This window comes from Grus americana, chromosome 2 (genome assembly GCF_028858705.1).
Source record: "Grus americana isolate bGruAme1 chromosome 2, bGruAme1.mat, whole genome shotgun sequence".
NCBI classification, from domain to species: domain Eukaryota; kingdom Metazoa; phylum Chordata; class Aves; order Gruiformes; family Gruidae; genus Grus; species Grus americana.
The window spans coordinates 326,509-353,745 of record NC_072853.1 but is presented as its reverse complement, the minus strand read 5'-3'; the positions used below and the strand labels follow the sequence as shown (position 1 = coordinate 353,745).

Below are 27,237 nucleotides of genomic sequence, written 5' to 3'. Positions count from 1 at the left end.
TGCAGGAATGTCCTGGACCCAGCGTGCTCTGGGTTGCCTTGGTATTCCTCAGGGAATCCCTTCAGATGAGAGCACGGTGCTTGCTGTGGCAAAGCTCAGCTGTGGTTCACAGGACCGAATTTTGGAGTTGCTTCTCTGCTTGTAGCTCTGCCATTGCCTCTGACGTGGTGCTCTGCTTCGCGGTGCTGGCAGCCCCAGCATAGCTGCTGACGGCTACAACAGGGCTGGCCGCATTTTCGCTTGAAATAGTCCATTGCTCGCCTTTTGGTCACCTGGTTTAGTAAAAGGGTTAATGACTGAATGTCGTGATACAGAGCCCTTGAACTATGAGCTTTAACTTCTAAAACCAGCAGGATGAAAGAAAGGAAAAAGGGAAACAATAACAGGAAGAAAGAGAAGAAATGCTGAAGCAGAATTTAAAGAAAGTAAAGTGATATTTAAAACTGTGAGATTTGGAAGCGTTGCTGTAGGTTCCCATAGATCAGAAAACAAAATATGGAAAAATAATCTAAGCGTTTGAATACACTGAGGTGCAAGGATTTCCCTTTTTTAGGTATAAATTGTGTTTATAGTTTGCAGTGAGGATAACCAGTTCTGTGATAGATTATTTGGAAAGCATCCAACTATTTAATATTTGCCACCAGAGTTATTTTTAAAAGCTGCTTTGTTGCCAGCCCTCCCAGGAGACTAGGACTTGAAGTGTGTTTTGTTGTGGAGTGCTTTTCCAGAGCAGAGGGGATCAGCTGAAGGACTTAGCTCTTTCTTTTCATGCCATCTATTTTTTCTACCCCTTACTGGTTTTACGGCTTTTGTTTGCTGCTGTTTAACTTTCTGGGATGAGTTTACTTGTGAACCTGCTGACCTCAGCTGATCAGACAGGTTAATACCCTAAGGCTTCGCTCTGTGGTCCAAACAGGAGGTGGGGCACCCCGGTGGTTTTAATTGAGGATATTTGTGACAGCAAGACAAAATTGTTTGAACTAAGGTGGCATAACTCACTGATAGATAAACTCGCTGGAAGGGGACAGTGAAGTCCCCTTCCCAGCATGTATTCTGTGGGTCTGGCCACAAACAAGACTTTGCATGCTAGATTTAGTGTCCTCCTCGTTACCCTTCTAGTTCGTGTGGGCGATGTGCGAGGGCTGTTTTGCCTTTTGCTTCAGGTCCACTTTCCCTGTGCTACTTTCTCCATTTCAAGGATCCTTTAATCCTTCATGGTCTTACCCGGTCATAACAATCCTCTGCCTTGTTCTCTCTGCTGGGGAGGGAGGTGGCGTCAGCCCAGTGGTAAAGGTTAGTGCAGAAACTTGTCCTTTTTCGTGCGGTAACATGCTCTCTTATTTCCATTCATATTCTCCACAAGAATGCCTTTCTGTTTGCAGCTCGTTGCTCCTGGGCTAACTCAGTGTGCTCCTACAGCACTACCTGTCTGCTCCAGCTTCTCCACCTGCCCCAAATGCACGCAGCTCAGCAGTCCTAGGCTGCTCCTTCTGTGCTCCCTCCAAACTAGACATGAAAGAGAAGTATTACAATTACCAGCATTCTCCGTGTTTTGTTCCCTTTTTTTAACTAAGCTTTTTTTGCCCTTTCATTGGTTTTTCCATGCAGGGTTTTTTTTTTTTTGTTTACAGTGGCCAGAGAGTGTATATGAGTCCTGCAGGCTTGTACACCTTTTGTGTCCCTTGTCTCCTTTCTCCTTTTTCTCTGATGTAACCAGAGAACACGGACAGTCCCAGAGGCTTTTATATTTTACTTCCGGGACAAGGGAGGTGTCCCACGGTTGTGTTACAAAATGGATTAAAAGATGATCAAATGCTCATTGGTTGGCCCTTCCATTTGTCAAGTTAGCATTTGACAGTAAGCACATGAAAGGCAGTGTGCTAGCTTTCCCCTGTAGCAATCAGATACTGGTCAACAAGGTGTTTTTGTTAGCTTTCACTGAAACGGCACTGCTGACGGCTTAGCCGTTCAGCTTGGGTTTGCTCTGTGCCAATGCAGCAGGAGGGCAAATCCCTGTGCCCACGCAGTCAACAGGGTAGATCACACGAAATTCCTGTTAACTCGGCTAATTCATACCGGTTGCTGGTCTCCAGCCTGACCCATGAACGGTTTGCTGTTTGGTGTTTTCCAGCAGGGCTTGGATGCCCAGCCCACACAGCCCATTGCTTTCTGGACTAGCACTGCAAAGCCCGTCCCTGGGCGTTTGTCCCCAGCTCAGACTGGCGGGCACCGGGGGCCTGCAGCAGCGGGATGGAGTACTGCACACCCAGCCTGTCCTTGGGCACCTCCTGCTCCACTTCTCTCCCCAACCCGTCTGGGCTCTGCTCTCCTGCCTCGTGCCCAGGTGCCCCTTCCCCTGCAGAGCCTTCTCTAACGCCCACTGCAAACCTGCTGGGCTGCTGCCGCAGGGCAGCGTGCGCCTGGGTTTCAGCGCCGCCGCCAGTGAGTTTCCGAGGTGGAGTTTAGCCAGGGAGCAAAGCAGTGCTCAGCTTCGGCTGACCGCAGGCTCGGTCTCCTTCCCAGGGGTGTGCACTGCCCTGGGGGTAAAGCCAACAGCTCCCTGCCGGCTCCCTGCCCGCCGTTTCCTGAGCAGCCCGTCCGCAGGCCAGGCGTGTGTGCAATGTGTGCAATGGTACGGCCTCTGCCCAGGAAATAACAGCACTTGTATTGCCTTCAGCGTGCAGGATCTCTCCTGGCTCTTATCTGGGCGGTGGAAAAATACTCTTCTGTCCCTTTTTCTCAGCAGTGGAAGGAGAACAGGGATCACAGTGTTTGCTCTGGCAGCTGCTGGGCAAGGGGGAAGGCAACCATGGGTACGGAGAGAAAGGAAGGACTTCCAGCCCTCCCTCCCACAGGCAGAGGGGACAGGCTAGCGGGTGGCTGCATTTCCGAGGAGGCCTGCTCCAGATCCTGCTGGGAGAGGCTTCCTCCCTGACCACAGGTATTAAACCATGATCTCCCTCCTGTTGCTGACAGGCAGGAGATCTCCTGGGGATGGATAGGGAGAGTTCATGGAAAAGGGCTGGGTGGAGTGGGTGCCCCTCGTGCCCTGGGACGGGAGAGCTCTGCCGCTGCACATCCTGCTGTGTTGGCCACGAATCTGTTTTTCTCCCTTGGTCTCCCCTGCCTGCAGCGGAGCCGGGCACCTGGTTATTTTTCCTGGTTGATTGGCTGAATGCCGCTTCTGCTTTCTGCCCATAGCTCGGCTCCTTCTGTCCTCTTTGAGGCTCACCGCTCCTCCCGCGTTGCCCAGGATGAATGCCGTTCACCTGTACCTGCCTCACTTCTCTCCATGATTGCACTGGTGTTAAGCTGCAGCAGAGCTCACCCTGACCTGTGCCGTTGTCTCCCAGCTCTGTAAGCGTCATGCCACCATCCATGCTCAGCTAGGTCTCTCCAGCCGGTAGCCCTGTATCCACACTGGTCTGAATTAGTGCTGAGAATATTTTTTTTGAGAGGTAGGATCAAATGCTTCACTGGAATCAAAATATTTTCCATCTCATGTATTTCCTTCACCTGCTAATTGTGTAACACGATCACACAGAGAGAACAGGTTTATCTGGCACCGCAGATCCCTCATCCTGCTCCTGCACAGTCTCAGGACATTGCAGGCTTGGTCTGCTGTTTTGCTGCGGACTGCAGGTAGCAGAATGGGTGGATGTCACCCAGCTAGCTCTTCTGTCACAGCCTTTAGCGTACCTGCCACCAGGTGAAATCTGGGCAGCAGCCCAGCCAGGCTCAGGAGCAGATTGCCTCGTAATTGCCCAGGGCTGCTGCTGGTCCCAGCCTCCTCCCTGGGGACAAGGGGGCTGTTTGTGGCAGGTCCAGTGCTTGAAACGGGGCCCTGGAAGCAGAGAGCTTGGAGCCGTGGCGCTGAGTCTCAGGCCCTGGGCGGAGAGCTCCCAGCTCAGCAGAGGGGGGGTGTCTCGTCTCTTGGCCCAGAGAATCACACGTGCACAGCGTGCCCATGGATGAGCCCCCATTGCCCCCTGGGTGCCCGCTGCACACACGCCGCTGCTCCTGCGGGACCTGCTCCAGCTTCTGCTCCTCAGCACAGTGGTGATCAGGCGGCTCTGCCTGCTACTGCTGTTTGTCGTCCCTGTCCCTTGGTAAGCTGAAGGAAGCAGCACAGGTGTCAGAGCACAGCCTCAGCCCTCTTAGCTCATTTTTTTTCCTTTTACATGTTTTAAAAAAATTATTTCCGTGTTGCAACAGTCACCCCTGCCCTACATGTTGCATAGCATGGGGTGGCAGAGAGAGGAGTGCAGCCTCTGTCAGGTCCAGGGAACACGTGGTTGGGAGAAGGCAAGGGGAGCCCGGCTTGCAGGCAGTGGGCTGGAAGGGGAGTCCCTGCAGAGACACAGTCCTTCATCTCTGCTGCTTGCACACATGGCTCTGAGAGGACAGTCTTTGCTGCCCAAGGTGTGTCCCCATGCCTTAGCAGCACCTCCTCGCTAACTGTAACCTGAAGTCCCTTGAGACGCCTAGACACAGCCTTTACTGTCTCCCAGGCTTATGAAATACTGGAGCGGAGGGCCAGGTTGGGATTTACTCCACAGAAGTGCTCTCCCAGGCACATTGTGTTCCCCGCTCAGCCTTGTGGCCCCAGCAAATCCTGCCAGTTCCCAGTGCCAAAAGGAATAACGTCGCTGTGTCACAAGGAGTCAGGTAAACTGAAAGCAGCAAGCATCACCATCTTCATGTCCTGCTAGCTCTCCTCTCGTTACCACCAACCAGGGGTTTCTCCTCTGTGGCAGAGCAGTACTGGCTCTGCTCCCCTGATGGAGGTGCAGGGGGTTGTGACCTGTGCCGTCAACACGTGTCTGCTGTTGCCGTACGACCAAGTGGGTCCTGGTGCTCTTGCCAGCGCGTCACGGCTGGTCTCGGTGAGCCTGGAGAGCCTGAGGCCCTGTAATCTGTGAGCTGCTCCTCCTTGTTTGGCTCTCCCCTTGGGTGTCTCTTTGGCTTTGCCCTGTGTCCTCCAGAACGTGCTGTTTGTCCTGGCTGTCTGTCTGCAGCACCCCCACCCATGGGCAGGCGGCGGGGCCACGGGTGCTCACAGGGCTGCTGCCAGCCTGAGGTGGGTGGGGAAGGGCTCCATCCCGCGCGGGCTGCACGCCCCTGTGTGCCGCAGGCAGGTGGGAGCCTGGCGGCAGCTCAGGAAGCACACCCATCTGTGGACAGGGCGAGTGTACAGAGTGCTGGCAGCTGCCTTGCTCTCGTGAGCATTCATGGGCCTTTGATTGCTAAAACGTCATCTTGCCCCTGGTCACTGGCTCAGCACCAGTCCAGAAAATCCATGAAAAGGTTTGGTCTTCTTCATTCCAGCCTTGGGATGCACGGAGGCTGTGGGTCAGCCTTCTGGTGTATCCTCCAGCATGGTCATAGAATCACAGACTGGTTTGGGTGGGCAGGGACCCCACAGCCCACCCAGTGCCACCCCTGCCATGGGCAGGGACACCCTCCACTAGCCCAGCTTGCCCAAAGCCCCATCCAACCTGGCCTTGAACCCTGCCAGGGAGCCAGGGGCAGCCACAGCTTCTCTGGGCACCCTGTGCCAGGGCCTCAGCACCCTCACAGGGAAGGATTTCTGCCTCACATCCCATCTCCATCTCCCCTCCTGCAGCTTCAGGCCATTCCCCTTGGCCTGTCACTCCCTGCCCTTGTCACCAGCCCCTCTCCAGCTTTCCTGGAGCCCCTGCAGGGACTGGAAGGGGCTCTAAGGTCTCCCCGCAGCCTTCTCTTCTCCAGGCTGAACAACCCCAACTCTCTCAGCCTGAGGTCTCCAGAGCAGAGGTGCTCCAGCCCTCGCATCATCTCCGTGGCCTCCTCTGGACTCGCCCCAACAGCTCCATGTCCTTCTTGTGCTGGGGACCCCCGAGCTGGATGTGGCACTGCAGGGGGGTCTCACCAGAGTGGAGTAGAGGGGCAGAATCCCCTCCCTCGACCTGCTGGTCACGGTGCTGGACACACAGCCCAGGACACGGGTGGCTTTCTGGGCTGCCAGTGCACATTGCCGGGTCATGTTGAGCTTCTTGTCCCCCAACACCCCAAGTCCTCCTCAGGGCTGCTCTCCATCCATTCCCTGCCCAGCCTGGAGTTGTGCTTGGGATTGCCCCAACCCACGTGCAGGACCTTGCACTTGGCCTTGTTGAACTTCATGAGGTTCACATGTGCCCACCTCTCCAGCCTGTCCAGGTCCCTCTGGATGGCATCCCTTCCCTCCAGCATGTTGACCCACCACACAGCTGCCATCCTGGGAGCGGGGCCACCAGTGGAGGAGGCCTCTGGGACTGTTCTGTCCACAGTGTCCCATGGGTGGCTGGGGTGTGCTGGTCCAGATGGTGTGGAGGGATGCTCTGGGGGGCACAGGAGGGCAGTGGGATGTCCCTGTTGAGGGAGGGAGCCAGCACGTGCTTGTCCTGAGGACACGAGTGTGGGTGGCTGGGGAGAAGCAGAAGACTGGCAGAGTGCCCTCTCCTCCAGGCACTGTGGCTATGCCTTTTCCCCAGTCTCCTAGAGCGACCCAAGAAAGGTTACAACCCACCTTGTCCTTATTTTATTCTCCAAATGGGGTCTAAATGCCAGTGGCAGCAGAAATCCTTGTCCGTTGCTCTCCAGCCCCATGCCTTCCTTGGTTAACAGCTGCTCTCCCAAGGTCCTGGAACTGTATCACTAAGCCTGTGATTTTTCTGTGGACTGTTTCAGTCCTTGTTGACGTGAAAAGCTCAAAAGGGAGCGATTTATTGCAATCTGATCTTTTGTAAACCTTCGCTTACTTGTCCCCAGTGGTCTCTCCAGGCTGGCCTCAGCTCCTGCCAAGGACTTTCTGGAAGCAGCCCGAGCAGGGAGCTTGCCCAGTCCAGCTCTGGAGTTTTGCCTGTTCCACGTGGTGTCCACCATTAGCAGCACGCAGAGCTGCCAGGAACCCCTGAAAAGCATGGCATGAGATAATAAAGGTGACCTGTGGCCAGCTCCTTTTGTCCCCAGTCACCTCTGTGATTATAATGCAGCATTTATTTATTTATGCAGTCTTGGAGCTCGGTGCACAAGACAGCTGTTCAGGATCAGTTTTATCGTCATTCAGCACAAGACTGAGCACGTTCATGTCTGCACAGAACAGGGAACATTTCCTCCCCTGATGCTCCTCACCACATACCAGAGCCTTCCAGATACCAACAGATCCACTGTCCGGAGCCTTAGGCACCAGGATACCACTTTGGGCTCAGAGAGCAGGTTGTTCAAAGCTGGGAGGCTGCAGCAGAGGAACGACCCTGGACTTCTGCTGTGGGACGGGAGGGGACTGGCAGGCACCTGGTTCATCCAGGCATGGGGATGGGAGGCACGGGGTGCTGTGGCCGTGCAGGCTGGGTCCCGCTGTAGGCTTAATATCTGCACGCAAGAACGTTGTGGCTCCACAACAAAGCAGATGAGGAGGTGGCACCTGAGGTTTTCAGACCTGGCTGTGCCTTTGAGCCAGGCATCAGTAACCTCCGTGCAGAGCTCTGTTGCTCCTGTGTGTCCTTGTGGCAACCAAAAGACTGTTTGGGCCCATGCTCTCCGTTTGACTCCTTGTTCTCATCCTTGTGGCCACTCACTGGTTTCAGGACAGGACTTTTCTCAAGACCATGAGCTGATTTTCCAGTGACATTTTTGGAGAGAGGTGGAAGAGCAGCTTCACAGAGTGCTCTGTGACCAGCAGACCCTCGTGGTGCATGGGCGCTTACCCCCAGCCACCCTCCCTCCCTGCACAGGCTCCGCGAGACCTGCACGAGAGCTCCTGCTGAGGCTGTTCCGCCTTGGCCAGGCAGTCCCTCCTGCTGCAGCCCACCCTTGCTTTCACACCAGCAGCATCAGCCTCTCCAGAAAGACCACAGTTTGGAGTTCATGGTGGCTGGTGCAACAGCCCTGCTGTGGGGGCATCCGGGTGAGGGCTGAGCCGCCTCCCCACCGCCCCTGGCAGCTGGTCCCCAGGCAGTGCGCTCGCTGGGTGCTGCTGTGCTGGCCGTGTTTTCACTGGGAGCCTGGGAGGCTGCTGGGACTTGCTGGGAAAGCTGTGGTCAGCAAGGCCAGCTGGCCGCATCGCTGGCTGTCCGTGCTGGGCTTTGTGCGAAGCACGTGGAGCCTGCAAGTGGAGAGAACAAGTAACAGAGGTGCTTTGTGTGTCTGCAGCAGGAACTGGGCCACGAGCTGCCCGTCTGTCCCCTGCTAATGAGCTGGGGGTGCTGCGTGCCCGCGCCTGCGCCCACAGCTGCCCCGTGCCACAGCGGTCCAAGCCCCGGCGGCAGGATGCTGCGTACCGGCCCCTGGAAGCAGCAGAACAATCCTGCTTCTCATCTGGCTGCCAGCAGCTCCGTGCTGCCCCTGCCACATGGCAGACAGGAGTGGGCAGCGCTGCCTCTGCCCAAGCTGCCGGGGCCGAAGGAGGGGGGCAGCCCTGGCCCCAGCCCCGGTCTGCCCCCGGTCCTGGTGGAGGAGGGAAGGGGCAGGTCGGGGGCTGCGGGCCTGCTCCCGTGCACTGGTGCTTTTGCGAGAGGAGAGCGAGGGCAGCGACTGTGCAGAGCCCAGTGCAGATGGCGTTTAGGATGCAGCAGATGCTGCTCCTGGGAGGCAGGACGCCCCGGTCCTGCATGGGGGTGTCTCTGTGCTGTTGAGCCCCTATCAGAACCGGCTGCCTTTTGAGCAGGTTTTACCTGGGCTGGAGCCAGAACCTGGCGGTCCTGGCTGGCCTGGGGACCAGCGATCTGGTGCTGCCCTCAAGGCAGGATCAGCAGAGACTCAGCATAGGGACGGGGCTGCCACCGCTGCCATCAGCCGTGGATGTGGGTTGCTCCCCCATGGCTGCTGGGAAGTGGGGTCCACATGGTGGTCCCTGTCTGCGTGCAGGAGTGGGGCCAGCGGGTGACTGTCACCGCCAGCTTCTCGCTGGGCTAGAAGAGTTGCGAGGGGCTGGCATGGGAACTGCTCTGAATCGCTGGCTCTCTCCTGTGCCCTCAGGTCCTGGAGAAATGGTGCCGGCTGCTGCGATGCCTGAGCTCCCAAGCAGGCAGGTCCCAAGGGCAGGGCAGAACAGGAAGCAGGCTGGGGGTTTGCTCCATGCGCTGTGTCCTGGCCAGAGACTCCTGCAGGCTGGAGTGCTCCGCAGGAGCAATAACAGAGACTGCCATGTCCAAGCAGCATGTTCCTCCATGCGGGGCTGCAGGTGGGGCTGGAGCCATGGGCAGGCTGCAGCTGGGCTGTCTCACACCTTCCCATGCCTTGCAGGTGAATCAGGGGAACATGCCGGGCATCCAGAGCACCTTCCTTGCCATGGACACGGAGGAGGGCGTGGAGGTGGTATGGAATGAGCTGCTCTTTACCGACAAGAAGGCCTTTAAAGCACACGAGGTGAGCCCCCTCCCCGGCAGGGCCTGTGACCACCTCCCCATAGACCTCCTGCTGCACCTTCCTGGGCAGGAGCACCGGTCCCTGCTGTTTATGGGCAGCAGCACGCTTTGGTCAGCAGTGCCAACCACAGCCTGTCATGCTGTGCTCCTGTCTTCGTGGCACTGTGCTTTCCCTTGGCTTCCCCCTCAAAGACAGCTCCATGTGTCCTCTGTGCCCAAAACCAGCTTTCCATGTGACTGGGGGCACAGCCTGCTCCCCAGCCCTTGCTGTCGGAGGTGTCCTGCCACATCCCAGGACCTGCCACCTCACCTGTCCTCTCTCTGCCCACAGGAGAAGATCAAGACCATGTTTGAGCAGCTGGTGCTTGTAGATCACCCCAACATTGTAAAGCTTCACAAATACTGGCTGGATGTGAAAGACTCGAAGGCACGGGTAGGGAGGACTCAGGGACACACAAAGTGTCTGGGGGTCCCCAGGCTGGGGGAGGGATGCCACTGGGAGCCAGGTGGGGATCCCAGCTCTGCTCCTCACCCCGCTCCCCAAGACCTCCATCCCTTCCCCAGGACATTGCTGCCAGCAGCCCCGTGTGCGGGGCCGGCGCAGGCTGCGTGCTGCTGGCTGGTGCAGCCCATGGCAGGCTGGGGAGCCGACGCCTCTCTTCCCTCCCAGGTCATCTTCATCACAGAATACGTGTCCTCAGGGAGCCTGAAACAGTTCCTGAAGAAAACAAAGAAAAACCACAAGGCCATGAATGCCAGGGTAGGTTTCCTGGGAGCATGCACAGGGTGTCCCAGGTAAAGTGGGTAGGTCTGTGCTCGCTGGCACAGAGAGGTTGTCTGGTCTCTTATAAGGCACAGCAAGATCTGTGGTGGCTTCCTGAGTTTTGATGGTGTTCTTTGAACAGGGGTTGGAAAGGAGACTGTTGTCACTGGGACAGTGTGTGGCTCATCTTTGAGTAACAGTCTCTGCAGGGCTAGTGGAGGGCAGATTTCCCCAGTCGTGGGTAGGTAGGAGTGACCTGACCTGGCTGCTGGGCTCTGATGGGTGTCTGGTCTGATGGAGAGCTCTGGTCTCTGCTCTAGGCCTGGAAGCGCTGGTGCACTCAGATCCTGTCTGCTCTCAGGTAAGCTTGCCATCACTTGCACTGTCAGCCGCCCTGCTTCTCTCTGGGCTGGGCGCAGGTAATGTGCTCAGGGCAGCGTTGTGCTTCACCAGCTTCCTGCACTCCTGTGAGCCTCCCATCATCCATGGCAACCTCACCAGTGATACCATCTTCATCCAGCACAATGGGCTCATAAAGATTGGTTCAGGTAGGCAGCTGCTGCCCTTGCAGGCCCGTGGCTCCAAGTGCCGATGTGAAGAGTCAGCAGGAGGAAGCTGCCTGCCGAGGGACGTGGTGGGGTTGTGCGGGGTGGTGTGTCAAGGGGCTTCTGGCTGGGCAGAAGAGGCGGGAGCTGCAGGGCCCCTTGGGGGATCACCTGTGCATCACCCGTGCAAGGCTTGGAGTTACATTCTCTTCTGTTTGTGTCCTCTGCTCCATGACTTCTTACTTGTCCGCTTCTGGATTGGCGCTGACCGGCAGTCTGGCACAGGGTGTTTGCAAATGGTGAGTGTTCCTCTGCCACCTCTCCCAGCACATCCGTCCCGTCCCTGGGTTGACCTTTGTCCCCTGCAGTCCTTGGGTCCCTCTCACCAGTGAGGCACTGCGGCATGGAGGAGCAGTCCTGGGCTCTGCAGGCAGGGGGGACCTTTGTCCCTCAGGGAATTGCTGCTCCTATCATGGGAGCAGAGGGGTCTCCTGGGGGAGCGACTGCCCCATGGGTGGTCTGCGTGGGCAGGAGTGCACACAGAAATCCCTGCTACCGCTGAGCACCCATCTGTGCTCACAGCCCTGGGCAAACACCTTGGAAGAGTTGTGATGCAGAACATTTCTCATTCCCCAACGCAGCCCTCCCGGATGACCTGCGAAGCCCCATCAGGATTGAGAGGGAAGAGCTACGCAACTTGCATTTCTTTCCCCCGGAATACGGCCGTGAGTGCGGGGTCTGTCTGCTGGGGGGGTGCAGGCAGTGTGTGTGCCCAGCGGGACATGGAAGGGGTCCTGCGTGAGGCGTGGGCGCAGTATGTTTGCAGCAATACAGAATTATTCAGTGTATTCATAACTAAAGCTGTCAGCCATGAGTCACAGAAGATCTTGTGATAATGAATGACTCTGTGATAACATTGTAGGTAAAATTTAGTGTTGATTAGTGCGGAGCGATGCACGTGGGAAAACCAGCTGTGCCTACATGGGAATGGGCTGTGCACTAGCAATTACTGCTTGGGAACAGGATCTCAGCATGACCACAGATAGCTCTGAAAAGGTCAGCTTATGGCTCAGGAACACGTAAAGCATGTAAAATGCTACAACAATAAGGGAAAAGGGAGTAAAGAACCTTGTGCCACGTGGAAACTCATGATTTGATCCTCATCTTGAATATTTTGGCATAAATTTGAGGGGAATAAATGGGAAAGGTTTGTGCAGGGAACTGTGAGAAAATGTGTGCTGGGGTGGGGGAAGCAGGCATGAGCAGAGGTGTGGGCAGGGGTGAGGGCAGGGGTGTGCAGGCAGAGGCATCTGTAGGGATGAGACAGGGGGCAGGGGGCTGTTCCCAGAGTGAGTGGGTGGTGGCCTGTACCTCTGGCCTGATGTGGTTCTGGCTTGGTTTTGCAGAAAAGGCTGACGGGACTGCTGTGGACATCTTCTCCTTTGGGATGTGTGCACTGGAGGTATGGAGGAGGATGGCTGCAGCACCTGGGAACCTGCAGTGACCCCTGGTTACAGGGCAGGATTGTTCTTGCTGAGCCTGCTGGGGATTGTGGTGGCCTGAGGAGCTTCCCGAGGAGACTCCCTGCTCTTTTCCAGACCTCACTGTGAGCTGTGGGGGTTCCTTGCAGCAATGGAGGCATCTCTGCTGTGTTCAGCAGAACATTTTCTGCTGCCATGGCCCACCCTGCCCTGGGTGCAGCAACAGGCTGCTCACCTCTTCTATGCTCAGCTGGTGCCTCTTGGCAATCTCTTGCCGGTGCCTCCTCTTCCTCCTGAGGCCGTGACAGCCCTGGGAAGGGAGGGCACAGAGGGCAAGGACAGACTGCGCTGCTCCAAGAGGATGTGCACTGCCAAGCACAGCTTGCCTGGGCAGACTGTGGGGCTGTTGGTGCTGTCTGCATCGTTCCCCAGTCTGCATGGTGCTCAGGGAGCAGCCTCCTGTGTCTGTCCTACTGGGAACCCATGAGCAGCCTGGAACGCTCTGGCAGGCAAGAAATGGGTCCCAAGGGCAGGGATGCAGCGGCCAGGGACCACTGGGGAGGCCAGGAGATGTGGACCTTCTGGACAGAGTTGTGGCCAGAACCTGAGAAGGGCCTGGCCAGGCTGCGTGTCCTGGTGAGGAGCTCCACAGGTGCCACCTTGCCAGGGGATGTCCCCTTGGGAAGCCCTCAAGGACTGAGCCAGGGCTTGGCTGCATGCCGACATGGCTGCACTCCTTTCCCAGATGGCGGTGCTGGAGATCCAGACTAACGGGGACACGCGGGTCTCAGAGGAGGCAATCGTGCGGGCACGACATTCTCTGGACGATCCCAACATGCGGGTGAGTGCAGCTGGCCGAGCCTTGGGGACAGAGCCACCAGGCTGTAGCTTGACCCACAGATGGGTCAGGCATCCGTCCTGGGGTTTAGATCATCCCATAAGCATCCTTCCCCTTGGCTGGTATCTGGAACATCAGAGCCAGCCTGGCATCCCTGCGTGCTCCAGGTTACACCAGTGCTGGGAAAGGGGAACAGAGACAATGACCTACTGCAAACCTAAGGGCAGCCGAATCTGGTGGGCTGAAGGACACGGGGATTCCCCCTGTCCTGGGCTGGTGAGATGAGAGGCTGGTCCTCACCCCTGTTTCCCAGTCCTACCAGTAGTAAGGCTGAGTGTGAATTCCCAAGGGGTGCACGTGCACACATGTGTGCACACGCTCCTTACAGACATGGCCAACCGCAGACAGTTCAGCACAGACAGGGGCGTGCCGTGTTCCTGGGCAGACAGCATGAACAGCCGGATTCTGCTTCTCAGGGCAATCCCTTTCACAGGTCACTGTGGCATTTGGCCCCGTCCCATGGGTCTCCCTGTTACTGATCAGACCCATGGTCTGTCTGGTATCTACGCCCCCTCCCCAAGCTTTCATCTCACCAGCTACTCCAGCTTGACATTCACTAGAGGACCAACCCCATGTGCTCACAGGGAATAGAGAGCAAACTTACACTGTAAATTCTTCAGAATAGTATTTAATAAGAAGATAGGATAGACTGAAGTGATCAGATGCAGGGCTCAGCCAGACAAGTATACTGACCAGCAGCGTACTTACAGGCAGCTGGCACCTTTTATCCCGCTCCATTTTCCTCCCTGACCCACCTCAGCCCCTCTGTGGTCCCAAATCTGGGTTCTTCACCTGGTGTGCAAAGAGCCATTCACATACAGAGTCGAGATACATATTTATTTCGATTCTGACCAGAATAGGGTGCTGGGCATCTAACACCAGCCGGCACCCCAAGTACATCAAAGCGTGCCTTTTTTATAATAACAAAATGTAGCTGATTGGTGTTCTTAAACTTCCTTAACTGCCTTTCACCCGCCTTCACCGTACATATGCATTTTATTTCATGTTTCAAACATTTGGGGAGGTCTTCTAATTAGCATGCTCATTATTCACAAAGGGGTGTACATTTTAGTATTAAAATCAATACAAGTGAGTTGAGGATACATTATTTCTTGATACTGTTCCAAGGCTAGATATATTTTATATACATTTACAATAAGGAAAGAATACCTTGAAAAGTCCTATTTTTCTAAACCACGTAACTTAAAAGGGTCCTGTTTCTCTAAACCCCTAGCCCCTTGAGAGATCACAATACCTATTGTTTTAAATCCTCGGTCCATTGAGAGGTCCTACTCTGGTTACTATGGTTTCAGAACACACCATCAAGGATACTTAAAGTTGCATGCACTTTATACAGTCTTAACCCTTATTTTTCCTATATCGCCTCCCTTGCTCTTCCTTTGGCCCATCTCCAAAACATCCCATAATAAGTTTGTACACTCCCCAAATTCTCTCGTTTGATCTCAGAATTCCCCCAGGCATTCCATAGTAAATCCTGCCCCACTTTGATGCAATAGTCCCCTTGTTTGCATGGTGTCCCAGAGAGTGTTTCTTCTGCCGAGCTTTTAGCAGCGGGGGAACCGGTGTCACTGTTCACCTCTGACGGTCTTTGGGGCAGCTGATTCCGAGAGGTGAGGTTGTGTGGGTGCCCTCCCTGTCATCTTCCTTCTGATCATTTTTTGGTCTTTGCGCCTATTCTGAATAGTTCTAGCCAGAGACGTGTACAGAAACTGCACAGAGCAGTTAAAGAGGACAGGCCCCAGCCTGCAGCATGCAGAAGAGACAGAGGATCTTGCTTTTCCACCATCAATGAGCAGAAATGGGCAGATGCATCCCTGCCATCCTGCCGCTGTCAGGAATCCCTCCCGCTGGCTCAGTCTGCCCTTTCTCCAGTCCTGCCACTGTCTTTCCTGGTGGGTTGCTGCTCCCAGAGCTGATCTGGGCTGGCTGCCAGGAAACACCCCTGCCTGTTCTCCTTACAGCCCTTTGCTGGGCTTGCACTGCATCCTCCTCCCTGGAGGAGAGCAAGCAGGGAGCAGAGGGCCTGCGGCCAGGCTGTTGGTGGGTACCCAGCAGCATGCTGCCTGCCCGGAGCACCGCTGCCTCCCTCGGCTTGGGTGCTCTGTACACCGCCTGCCCTGCCCTGGGGCTGTCTGCTGGGGGAAACGGCCACTCAAATCTGCTTCCCCGGAAATGCAAGCGTGAGAGGGAGCTGGGGCTGGCAGCCCTGGGGACAAAGCAGGGGAATGTCCTGCTTTGCCTCCAATTTAGGCCTTTTCTTTGACCCTCAGGAGTTCATTCTGTCGTGCTTGACCCTCAACCCAGACAAACGACCAACGGCCAACAACCTGCTTTTCCACCGGGTGCTCTTTGAGGTCCATTCCCTCAAGCTGCTGGCAGCACACTGCTTCATCAACAACCAGTGTGAGTGACCATGAGACCGCTCTGCCCCATTTGAGCTTGTATCGCTGCCCTGGCAGAGCTGAGGATGTGGAAGAGCCTGGCCAGAAAGGCAGTGACTGACAGACCGTCCCTGGGGTCTGTGCTGCAGAGTCCATGTTACAGGACCTCCCAGCTGACAGCCCCTTTCTGCCTTTGCCCTAGATCTGATGCCAGAGAATGTGGTGGAGGAGAAGATAAAGGAACTGGACCTGAACATGGTGATGGCAGAGATACGGAGAGAGGGTCGGCCTGGAGCACAGTGGAGGTGAGGATTAGTGGGGGAGACTTCGAACCCAGGACTTGCATCCAGACTGGTGATCCTGGTGTCATGGCAGAGTTGTCCTTCGCACTGCTCTTCTATCCTGCCTCTCCCAGTAATCCTCCTGTTCTGTTTCTCCCCCAGGTACTCAGAGGTCTCCTTCCTTGAACTTGACAAATTCTTAGAAGACGTCAGGTGGGTTGAAGGTGGTGCTGGCTGACCTGTAATGTGTCAGTCCAGCTCTGGTCCCCAGCGTCTCTCTGCCCTCAGCTCCCTGGGCAGCATGGAGCCAGGGTCAGGGGACTGTGCTGCAGCACATGTAGAGTGTCCCATTTGCACAGCAGTACCTGGTCATGCGTGATCCCGCCTGCGGCTCCCCTCCCGGGGCGAGCAGACCTGGGCTGCAGTGCCAGGGCGAGGGGAGCTCCGTGACCTGCCAGTTCCTCACCGTGCTGCCCGCCTGCCAGCACTGCCACTCTGTGGGTGCCGATCCCTGGTCTGGGCCATGGTCTTCCACAGCTGACCTTTGCCAGGGCTGTAGGAGGACAGGGCTCAGCTGTTTGTCCTCCCTCTGTGTCTGTACCAGGAATGGGATTTATCCCCTGATGAACTTCGCTGTTTCCAGACCCCACGCCCTCCCACGTGCACTCTCCCAGCCCCAGGAGGACCCTCAGAAAGCCAAGACTCCCACCCCTGAGCCCTTTGATGTGGAGACCAGGAAGGTAAGGTCAGATCCAGGTGGGGACAGATTCTCCACTGGGAGGAGGTGGATGGTCTCCACTCCTGACACCTTACTGCAGGAATGCCTCTCCCTGTAGCCATGCACTGAACTCCAACCCAGGTGAGGGCTGTTCTCCTTGTTGCATTGGCTGTCCCAGGACTGCGGCAGTCCCTTTGGCTGGAGCCAGTGAGGTCCATTTCACCTGAGATCTTCTGGAGCAGCCCCACTGTCTCCGATTTTTTGGCTCTGCTTTCCCTCCTCACACGTCCCCAGGCAGCTCTGTGTTCTGTGCCTCATTGCTGGGGTGTATGTTTGAAATGCCATCGCCGTTTGATACTGATGCTGCAGCGGCATGCCAAGCTGCCAGCTGAGATCAGGCCCTGTTCTGCCTGGCACCGCACAGGCGAGACTGCACACCCCGACACTGAAGTCACAGGCAGGAAGGTCATTGCAAGTGGGTTTGCGGAGCCCCGAGGGGAGTGGAAGGGGTGCCAGGCAGGGAGGGACCGACAGTGCGAGGGTGTCTGAGCAGAAGTGAAGCCTTCCAAAACCATGGTGTAATCCCTCGCTGAACAGAGCAGTTCAACGCTGCAGCGCAACCCCCTGACAGATATGGGCAGGCTGCCATTACGTTCCCCAAAGCCTTCCCTTCTCCAGGCTGAACAAGCCCTGTTCCCTCAGCTTCTCCTCAGAGGGCAAGCACTCCAGCCCAGGATCATTTTGATGGCCCTCCATTGCTCCAGTTCATCAATGTCTTTCTTGTTTTGGGGGCCCCAAATTAGATGCAGTACCTAGATGTAGTTTAACAAGTGCTGAGTAGAGGGGAATAATTATTTTCCTCAATGTCCTGGCTGTGCCCCAGGACACTGTTGGCCATGGCACGTTGCAGGTCATGTCCTTCCTGCTCCCCACCATGACCCCAGAGTCTTTCCAGCAGAGCCAGTAAAGCTTTCCTGCCAGCCAGGATGGCTGTGTCCTCGCCAGGGATTATTCCTTCCCAGGGGCAGGAGTTGGCATTTGTCCTTTGCTGACATGCATATGGGGAGACACGGTTGTTGGCCACCATCATCAGGGCATAGCTCAGGCATGGCACTTCTTACAACAGCTTCAGCCTCCTGAACTGCCGGCCATCTTTGAGAGCAGTCAGAGGAACCGATCGGGCTGGGTGCACCTCTCTTTGTTAAAACCCATTTTGTACCCGGTATTTCCCTGTGCGGGTATTTCCCTGTAATGACACTTGTAGTCGTTCATCGTTCATCACCTATGGCACTGTCTTTGTGTTGCCATGGATGATATGAATGCAATTTCATACTTGGATTGAATTAACGTTAAAAATACTTTGTAGAGCTAAACCTAATTCTTATTCCTGCAAGATCCCATGAAATGCCTCCCTTCAAAAAGTACATCTGCAGTGGTTTCTTCATATCTGTCTGAAAAATCAGCTTCCAGTGCACTTAACATATGCTTTATTCATACTGCTCAGTGCTTATTTTTAGTGAAAGTGTTGTGGTGATTGATTGGAGAAGTTAGAGAAATGTAAATGTTATGTCTTTTCCCCTCTGCATTTGTTATATGCTGCTTTTTCCTCTAGTGCCCCAAGGAGAGTTCTGCATTGTCTGTCTGACCAAGGTGTTCAACAACTATTTTTTACCCAATTTGACAAAGGACTAGTAATCTCAGAAGCACTGGGTTTCTACAGATTGCTTGAAAACTTGCAGCTGGACAAACTTGCAAGTCCCAAATGAGTGTAGGTACAGTGCAGACTCTTCATCTGTTCTGGGAGGCACCAGAATATGGATGCTGGATGGATCCAAGGAAATTTTTTTCATGGTGAGGATGGTTAAACAGTGGACCAGAGGCCAAGAGAGGTTATGGAATCTCCTTGGAGGTTTTCAAAACCCAATTGGGCAGAGCTCTAAACAGCCTGGTCTGAATTCACTGTTTGTCTTGTTTTGAGCAAGGACTTGGACTAGAGATCTCCTGATGTCCCTTCCCACCTAAATGATTGTTTAATCACAGACATCAGGTATAGAAAGGTGGGGACCAGGTGGCAATGATGCACTCAAACATCATCAGCCTTCTCTTTGATGATGTCTGCAAGACATCCACTCTAGTGGAGGGTGTCCCTGCCCATGGCAGGTGCGTTGGAACTAGATGATCTTTGAAGTCCCTTCCAACCCAAACCATTCTATGATTCTATGCTGTGCAGTTCAGTGTGGTTCAGTATATAAAGGAGCACGCAGCCAGACAGTGCATAAGGAAGGAGCAGCTACCTTGGGCATACAGTCACACTGGTCAGCTCTTCTTGGAGAAGTGGATGGCCTGGAGATGATAAAGGTCACAGGACAGTGAGTTTCCTGACTGAGAGAGCTAAATGCCCAGAGATATTTGTCATAGGGAGGTGCTGGGTCAGAGGAAGGAACAAGCATACAGCTCACTTCTGAGCATAAGCTTGAAATCGAGGAATATAAATGAAACCCTGTTAAACTCTTCATGGAACAGGGATGTTGATTCCTCACCAGGTTTCCTGTCTTTTGGGCTGACCAATTGCATGCTCTCTTTGGCTTTCCTTTGCCCAGACAGCACAACTTCTGGTGTGAACCATTTTCATGGGACCTTATGGAATCATAGAATGGATGAAGCTGACATATTGAAGCTTGAAGCTGACCCAGTTCCTTCATAGGAACTCAAAGCTGACATATTAATAAAATGCCAATTTATCTAACATATTTGAATATTCTGCAATGCAATGTGGGATTTCCAAAAGAAAATCCATATGTCATTTTAATAATATTCAAGATTTCAGTTTTGCTCTTCTATCTGATTTAAGGTTTGGTCATCCCATAAGGACATGAACAAGTACAATATTAAAATGTAACCAAGAGTTTGGGCAGAGCTTTAGAGGGGAAGCCTACCCCTGGCAAATGGAGCAGAAGAGTTCACCCTGGTTTTCCCAGAACTGTACCTTGCGCAGGGCTCCCTTACCCACCTCTCAGTGAGCTGATGATGACCACAGTTCTAGCTGGATACTGGACCAAATTAACCCTCAGCTGCTCCACCAGGACAATTCCTAGAAATGTGGGTAGAAGGGCAAGGTCAGGCTGGCAGTTGGAATTAAGGGGTGTAAGTAGGAATTTGAGTCATGCTTGGAGAGCAGAAGTAAAGCAGGCCTGGGGGAGCCAGAGGGACTGTGTCCAAGCTGATGTTGATTTTGGCCTCTACTAGGTGGTGCAAATGCAATGTAACATGGAGCTCAACGAAGACAAGACCCAGTGGCATGTAAGTATTCAGCTCCTATTCTGCATGAGGCACTGGGGCAAGACCTGTTCTCTGTACCCATCTCTGGCATCTGACTGGGAAAAAATTTGGTCTAGTAGTAGCTAGTTCACTGCAGTACCTAGAGGACCTACTCTTGTCCCTTTATAATAAAAGAAACTCGAAGAAGAACAAAGCCGCCTGCCCTCTCTTTCTGCAGGAGAGAAAGACCTTGACATCTTTGTCTGGACATCTTTTAACTCTACTTCTTTCTAGTTTAACAGTTGCAGGTTAGCTCTAACTGTTGAGAGAACATTCCTCTAAGACACTCAAACTACTGTACCAAAGACATCTAGCATCTTGGCAGTTACTAACATCCTCCCTGCTGACCACTGCCAGCAGTTCCTAGTCCTGGTGGAAGAGTCAGCACCTTTTTTCTTATGGAAAAACTGGTGTTTATAAAGAACACTCTCTTCTTTCTGCAGCTTACTCTTCTGCTGATCCTGGAGGACAAATTGCATCGACAGCTGAGCTACGACTTGCTGCCCAGTAGGTTTACTTGCAAGTAAATTTTTGTACGTGAATGCAGAAGTATTGCTTGGTGGCCCTGGTCAAGTTTAGGCTCAGATTGTGTTAGACAGAGATTGTGTTTACAGGCAGCTTTTCTTTCCTTCTTGTACTGGGAGAGCAGACTAAACCCTAATATCTGTGTGGTACCAGTTCTCATCCACGCAGACTGTGAGCTTATAGCCTCTGACATGCGGTAGTAACGTGCACTCTAAAGTGAACGCTGGGAGTTGAATCAGTGGCCATCAAGAACATGCATTTCACCCTGGGACATGTGGTGTGCAATTCTTGGGGTAACACTAGTGCATTCTTCTCTCGGTCCCAAGAGTGGTGCAGTCTCTGCAATACCTTTCAAAGGAGAAGGTGGCCTCTCCTCTGAGGGAGCCCGGGGCTCTGGGGAAGGGCACTCAGCACAGCAGGCTCCTTCCTAAAACACGCAGGAGCCTTCTGGAGGCCATGCAGCTGGAGTCCCTTCACTGCCTTACACCCAAAACTAAAGCATAAAGCTTGGAAATTAATGCTTGGGAGCTGCTGCTTCACCAGCTCCTGTGTTTTTCTGCCTACAGGTAGTGGCCTGCCTGCTTTTCATGCTGAGCCAAAACAAGCAAAAAATCTCAAAGTGACACATTGCCAAAACTATTGTGCTTTGTGTGATTTGGGACTGGAGCTCATTCCTGCCCAGTACCTTGTTCAACTCCCATTTGCCACCCACCTCTGTGCTCTGTTTGCCCCAGGATTACTTAGCAATTACTTGGCCAACCAAAAGTATACAGCATGTGTCCCTAAAGCATAATGAAGCATAATGCAGGTGTCCTGCGGGCTGGGACAGGGGCACTGCTAGAGGAGGAACTACAAGATGTATGGACTTTCATGTTCTCACCGTTCCTTGTCTCTGCAGCTGATAACTCCAAGGACTTGGCCACAGAGCTGGTGCATTATGGATTCATCCACGAGGTAAATAAGCCTCCTGCCACTCCTTCTCATCTCAGTCGTGCATGCGCCGTGCTACCGAGTGCCGTCCCCAAATCTGTGTGACACCTTGTCCTGGTTTCAGCTGGGATAGAGTTAAATTTTCTTACTAGTAGCGGGTATAGCGCTGTGGTTTGGATTTAGGTTGAGAAGAATGTTGGTAACACACTAATATTTTAGTTGTTGCCAAGCAGTCAGGACTTTTCAGCTTCTCATGCTGCCCTGCCAAGGAGAAGGTGGCGGGCACCCAAGAAGCTGGGAGGGGACACAGCCAGGACAGCTGACCCAAACTGGCCAAAGGGATATTCCATACCATATGACATCATGCTCAGTATATAACTGGGGGGAGTTGGCCAAGAGGCAGCATAGCTCAGGAACTAGCTGAGCGTTGGTTCCAGGCGGTGAGCAATTGTGCTGTGCATCACTTGTTCCGTATACTATATTCTTATTCTTATCATCATCATCATTATCATCATCCTTTTATGTCCTATTAAACTGTCTTTATCTCAACCCATGAGTTTTACCTTTTTCTTTCCAATTCTCTCCCCCATCCCACTGGGGGGGAGTGAGCCAACGGCTGCGTGGTGGTTTTAGCTGCCTGCGGCTTAAAGCTCAACACACCTCATGCCTCAGAGGAGTAAGAGCTCCTCCACTCCACATCCAGCACCCAGAGAGCAGTCACAGAGGCCAACCTGCAGCGCTGTGCTGTACTTGCCCCCCCTGCAGTTAGTGACAACAAACCCTTTTTTTTTTTCGGTTGGTTGGGTTTTTTCCCTTCCATACTTTGCTCATGCCTAACTCCAGGCCAGTCATTCAGAATACTCCGCAGCGTAGCCTCCAGGAAAGGCAGCATGGAGAGAATTAAAAATATATTTATTTTCATCTTGCACAAGTTAGGAATTCTGGGACTGTAGGCAAAGTTTTGGAGAATTCCTCATTCTGGATTGCTGACATTAGACAAGGAAGGGGTCAGCTTCACTGAGTGAAAAATGTATGTGAGTACACCTGGAAAAAAGTACATTTAGACTTTCTTCCTTTCTTCATCTGAGCATGCTGACTGTGCAGCTCAGCACTGACACACTGGGTGCTTTTTCTGGTGCTCTGGAAAATACATGGCATTTGTGGCAACCGAGTGCTGTAGAATATACCTCACACGGGTCTGTGTTCCATGGACTGTAAATTACCTTTTCTCTTTCTTCCTCCTAGGAAATAATCTCCTTTTAACATGTCTTCCCCTCTCTAAGATTTTTCTACTCCACAGGTACCGACTGCCTTTTCTCTCAGCTGGTATAACTGATTCACACCTCATTAAACTCTGAGCAAATGTCCTGAGCCTGTATTTAGCTGGGAAGTATGCTGCTTGTTTCTGACCTGAAGGACTTGTGTACCCAAATGCTCGTATCGATTTCCAGCTATAGTGGTTGGTCTAAGAAAAGATACCACCTTATGCCTTACAAATCTTGTCTTCAAAATCCAAGGTCTTTTTCTTGAAAGTAGTAATTTAGTAGCATGAGTGACAAAGGGGTGCTTCTAAACAACAAGAAAACAACTGATTCTGCATTTCTCATTTGAGTGACAATTTTGAGTTTGTTTCTGGCAATTCCGAAACCCCTCTACGATATAAGGGGGGGGGTATTTTGCATCCTTTATATATCATTGTGTATTTCAGTAATTTCTTTCTTAAGGCATAAACATTCTAATTATGTTAAAACCCACCTACTCCCAAATGTGTCAGAAAAGAGATTTCTGTACAAAATAGTTGCCAAACCAACAAAAAGTGACATTAATTTTTATTTTTGTTAGCAGTGAGGATATAAAACAGATAGCCATAGAAAATAACTTTAGATCCAATGGTCAGTTAATTAAGTTGAAATTAAACTAAACAAAAGAAGCTGGACCTGTTACGTTCCTTCAGATTGGAAGCTCCAAAGAACTGTCTGCTCTTTGTCTTTACATAGCACCTAACACAAAAAGTTCTTGATTGGTCATTTGGCATTAATTCAGTAAATATGATAATTATTAGTAGTATGTTCCAGATGTGCTTGCAAGTTGTTCTCTTCCCATATCAAAACTCAGATGTGAAATCGGTGGCTTGGGATGGAATCGTGTAAGGAAGATGTCCAAGGTAGCCGAGCCAAATTGATCTGTGGGTGTGTTTTTTCTTTTATTTTAGGACGACTGTGAAAAGCTGGCTAACTTCCTGGAAAATGCCTTCCACAAATACCGGTCTCCTCCCTTGTGAGTCACCTCGCTGCAGTCTGGGACAGAGTGGTCCCCCTGTAGTACAGGGGATGGGAAGTGTACCAGACTAGAAGACACTGTGGGGCTCCTGACCGAACTTCCTCCAGCAGGACTGACCAGGCCACTCACTCCTGGCTGAAGCTTTGCAGTCCTGAGGGGTATATGCCTGAGCTGTGGTGTGAAAAGGCAACAGCAAGTGGAGGAGTAATCAGCAAACATGAGAAATTACATGTGCATCACGAGAAGTCGGGACCAAGCAGGAGTACATGTTCTGGTCCCCACTCCTGAAGCCAAAGGGAGGGGTAAAGGGGGGGGGGTAGCACCCCCTGCAGCCCCTTCCCAATGGTGTTTGTGAAGATGCAAAGCTGCTGCAAGAATCCCCCAAACTGATAAATTTCCCTCTGGGAATGATAAGCTTTTTTCACTGCAGGTCCCAAAGCTATTTTTTTTCCTCTTTGCCAGCTGGTAATACTTGCAGAAGGGAGGAGAGGAGCAAGCTTGGAAAGCTCTGCCGCACTTTCCGATCTGCCACATTCCATTCTTTATACCCAGTTTCTCCTGTTTTGTTAAGGTTTCCCCAGCACAGATGAACCACTGTGATGCCTTTTAATTAGAATTGCGCATCTTGGTGTAAGCTAAAGAGAGAACTATGTGAGCTGGACTTGATATGCAATGAGAAGAAATTCCAGAAATCCAAACCCACCAGCTGGATCCAAACACGTGGATCAGCAGAAACCTCACTGGTGCTGAACAGAACCCTTGCCATTCCTGAATTTGTCTTATGGCCTTCCAAAATCTCAAGGCATCTTAAGAGGAAAACCCCTGATGTCTCTTCCTTCCCTGTTTCTCCTGTGATGTTTGGAACTTCAGTCATTAGCCTGGAGAAAGGGGCAGTCATCTTAGCTGCTGCGCACATCAGGTTCAATTGGTGGAAAGTGCACATAGGAGTTATTTGTGTCGCAAAACCATGCAGTGCTACTCCATGCTGTTCACGTTGTGCTGTGTGGAACCAGCTGTATCATGCTGTGCTGTGCTGGTGTTCTGCGCTGTGCCAGGTCCTCCCTGCGGTGCTGCCTGCGTTACGCTGCCTGTGCTTTGCGGTGTTGCACCAATTGTATCATGCCGGGCTGGGTTTGCCATGCTAGGATGCTGTGCTGAGCTGCCAACTTGTGCTGTATTTCCCAGTTGTGCTATGCTGTGCCAACTTTACAAACTGACAAATCAATAAAGCCACTGAAAGTAGCTTATCTCATCAGAGCACTCCACTCAGCAAACTGCTCAATAATTTCTTAGTCACTCTTCCAGTTAAACTAAGATGATGTGAAATAGCTTCTCTGAGTTCAATGCTTACCCACAAAGTCAGGCAAATTGGGTTGAGAAGGAATTCAGTGGAGAAACATGATATAGCTGCTTGATTCAGAAGTCACTTTCCCCAGAACAAGTTTGCACTTGCCTCTGCAAACTGAGAAATTCCTTCATATACCAGCTGCTTCATTTACCCAATGAGCTAGTTAGCTCTTCTTCAACACATTTCACCCAACTGAATTCATTATTTGATTTAACATTGTCACAGCTCAGTTTGTCCAATGGATTTCCCTGCTACTGGCTGTGCCGCATTCAGCAATGATGAGTTCATTAACCAGCTACTGCAGGGTGTTTCCAGTCCGCGACAGGCTGCTCTCACAGAAGGTTGAGGTTGGGTGGGACCACCTGAGATCTCAAGAGGTCCCTTCCAGCCTCCGTGATCCTCTAATCCAACCCCCTGTTCCAGCAGGGTCAGCTGAAGCAGGTTGCCCAGGACCACGTCTAGTCAGGACAGATGGGGTGTCTCCGGGCACAAGCTGTTCCCGCATTCAACCACTCTCACAGAAAAAAAGCCAACTTGTTTTCCTATATGCAAATGGAATTTCCCATTTTTTGGTTTGTGCCCATTGCCTCTTGAGGAGAGCCTGGCTCCATCTGCTCTACCCTCTCATCAGGCATTTGTACACACTGAAGAGATCCCCCGGAGCCTTCTCTTCTCCGGGCTGAACAGCCCCAGCTCTCAGCCTCTACCACCACAGATGCTCCAATCCCTTCAGCATCTTGGTGCCCCTCATCGTACTCGCTCCAGTAAGTCCATGTCTGTTTTCTGCTGGGGAGCCCAGCACTGGATCCAGCACTCCCAATGTGGCCTCACCAGCGCAGAGCAGAGGGAGATCAGTCCCCTCAACCGGCTGGCAAGGTTTTGCCTGGTGCAGCCCAGGATGCCGTTGACTGACTTTGCTGGCTCGCAGTGAGCTCAGTGTCGGGCAGGACGCTTATCCTGCTTTGCAAAACTGGAATCAGCACAGGAATGGAAATCCTGCCCTCACCTTTGCAAGTCAGACACGGCTCTTCGGAGTCCTGTCATACTGGAAAGGGGATTTGTCCTCAGACACCCGACAGTCAAGTCTGATCAGCTCATTAGGATTGTAATTCTGCCTGTATATTATAGTTGTGGTACATGCACCTTTTAGTACAGTATCTAGTCTTTAAAGACTGCATAACGTAGGAATCCACTGTGTCTCAAAAATAACGTTTTCCAGTGATTAACTGCTGTCACTTAAATTTAGGCGAGAAATAAGGCACACTGTTTTATGTGCCAATTCAGATATTCTACCTTTATCTCCTAGATTAACTTTTCCAATGCAAGACTTTCATCATAATGGTAATTAGATGTTAAGTCATCTTTTAACTGCTTTTGATAAATTTTATTGGCCTGAACTTTCTAAATCTTTTATAAGATAGACTTGCAGAATCTGTAAACTTCTCATAGATTTTCCTTAGTTTTGCATCTCTTCTGTAGCCAGGCCAAGAGGCCCCAACATTCTTATGCCAGATTAACTAGTTAAGCGCCAGGTGTAACAGCACCTATCTCTGTCCCTTACTAACGGCATTTTTTCTTTGAAGCAGAGCCGCCTTGGGAAGCGATGTCTTTTTGGGGCCCTATTTCAGAGTAGCACTTCCATCCCGTGACAGAGATCGCCTGTGCCAGGCGGTTTGCCCTCGCCTTGGCATTTAAGTTTGGATGCGAGAGGCTGGACCCACTTGACAAGGAGCGAAAGGGACAGGCTGGGGACAGAGGCACCGGGGCGGCCGTCACGTCAGCAGCTCCCAGCTGCTCTCAAGCTGCACGTTCAGCAACTACCGATGTCCACGGCGGGTAACCGGGCTCTTAACTCCGGATGCCCGCGCACGGCCAGGGACCACCCTATGAGTCAGGGCCCCGTTTTTAGCGGCTGTAGCACGTTACAGCGCGGGCCTCGCCCCCCGGACGGGTCAGTCTCGCAGCTGGCAGCAGCAACCGCTTCTGGACCCCCGGCGGCGCCCGAGAGGATTCTGAGGCGGCGGCAGCAGCGCTGCAGACTCCGACTCCCCCGTCCCGCACTGCTGCTGCCGGGGGTGACGACCGCGCCGTACGGGCCTGTACAACCCCGGCCCGGGCCGGGACCCCCCGGGGCTCACGCCGCGCCCCGGGCCTGGGGCAGACAGGCCCACGGAGCGCTGCCGGCCGCAGCTAGCGGGCCGGGCCGGGCGGGGCCGGGCCGAGCCGAGCCGCCCCCCGCAGGCCCCTGGGCCCCGCCCCCGGGGCGAGGCACTGGCAAGGCGCTGCTGGCCGCGAGGCGAGGCTGGCGCCAACCTGACCGGCCCGCCCTAGTCACGTGAATCTTCGTAGTTCTCGCGAGATA

General features: G+C 53.1%; 1 protein-coding gene across 3 annotated transcripts in view; it reads left to right on the top strand.

The window, feature by feature from the left end:
- Positions 1-24,769, top strand: part of NRBP2 (nuclear receptor binding protein 2) — a 29,105-nt gene extending 4,336 nt beyond the window's left edge. Inside the window, exons 2-19 of one of the 3 annotated variants that reach the window (XM_054815435.1) lie at positions 9,265-9,387; positions 9,718-9,819; positions 10,057-10,146; positions 10,470-10,510; positions 10,603-10,697; positions 10,970-10,993; positions 11,336-11,419; positions 12,101-12,156; positions 12,921-13,016; positions 15,365-15,497; positions 15,678-15,780; positions 15,919-15,969; positions 16,361-16,496; positions 19,721-19,774; positions 20,236-20,299; positions 21,216-21,271; positions 22,493-22,547; positions 23,460-24,769. In XM_054815435.1, coding sequence (XP_054671410.1) covers positions 9,265-9,387; positions 9,718-9,819; positions 10,057-10,146; positions 10,470-10,510; positions 10,603-10,697; positions 10,970-10,993; positions 11,336-11,419; positions 12,101-12,156; positions 12,921-13,016; positions 15,365-15,497; positions 15,678-15,780; positions 15,919-15,969; positions 16,361-16,496; positions 19,721-19,774; positions 20,236-20,299; positions 21,216-21,271; positions 22,493-22,510 — 1,326 coding nt within the window. In that variant the 3' untranslated portion in view covers positions 22,511-22,547; positions 23,460-24,769. Of the gene's footprint in view, positions 1-9,264; positions 9,388-9,717; positions 9,820-10,056; positions 10,147-10,469; positions 10,511-10,602; positions 10,698-10,969; positions 10,994-11,335; positions 11,420-12,100; positions 12,157-12,920; positions 13,017-15,364; positions 15,498-15,677; positions 15,781-15,918; positions 15,970-16,360; positions 16,497-19,720; positions 19,775-20,235; positions 20,300-21,215 lie in introns of all 3 variants that reach the window. The other 2 variants (XM_054815434.1, XM_054815433.1) reach the window with 2 other exon arrangements.
- The last annotated feature ends 2,468 nt before the right edge of the window (positions 24,770-27,237 follow it).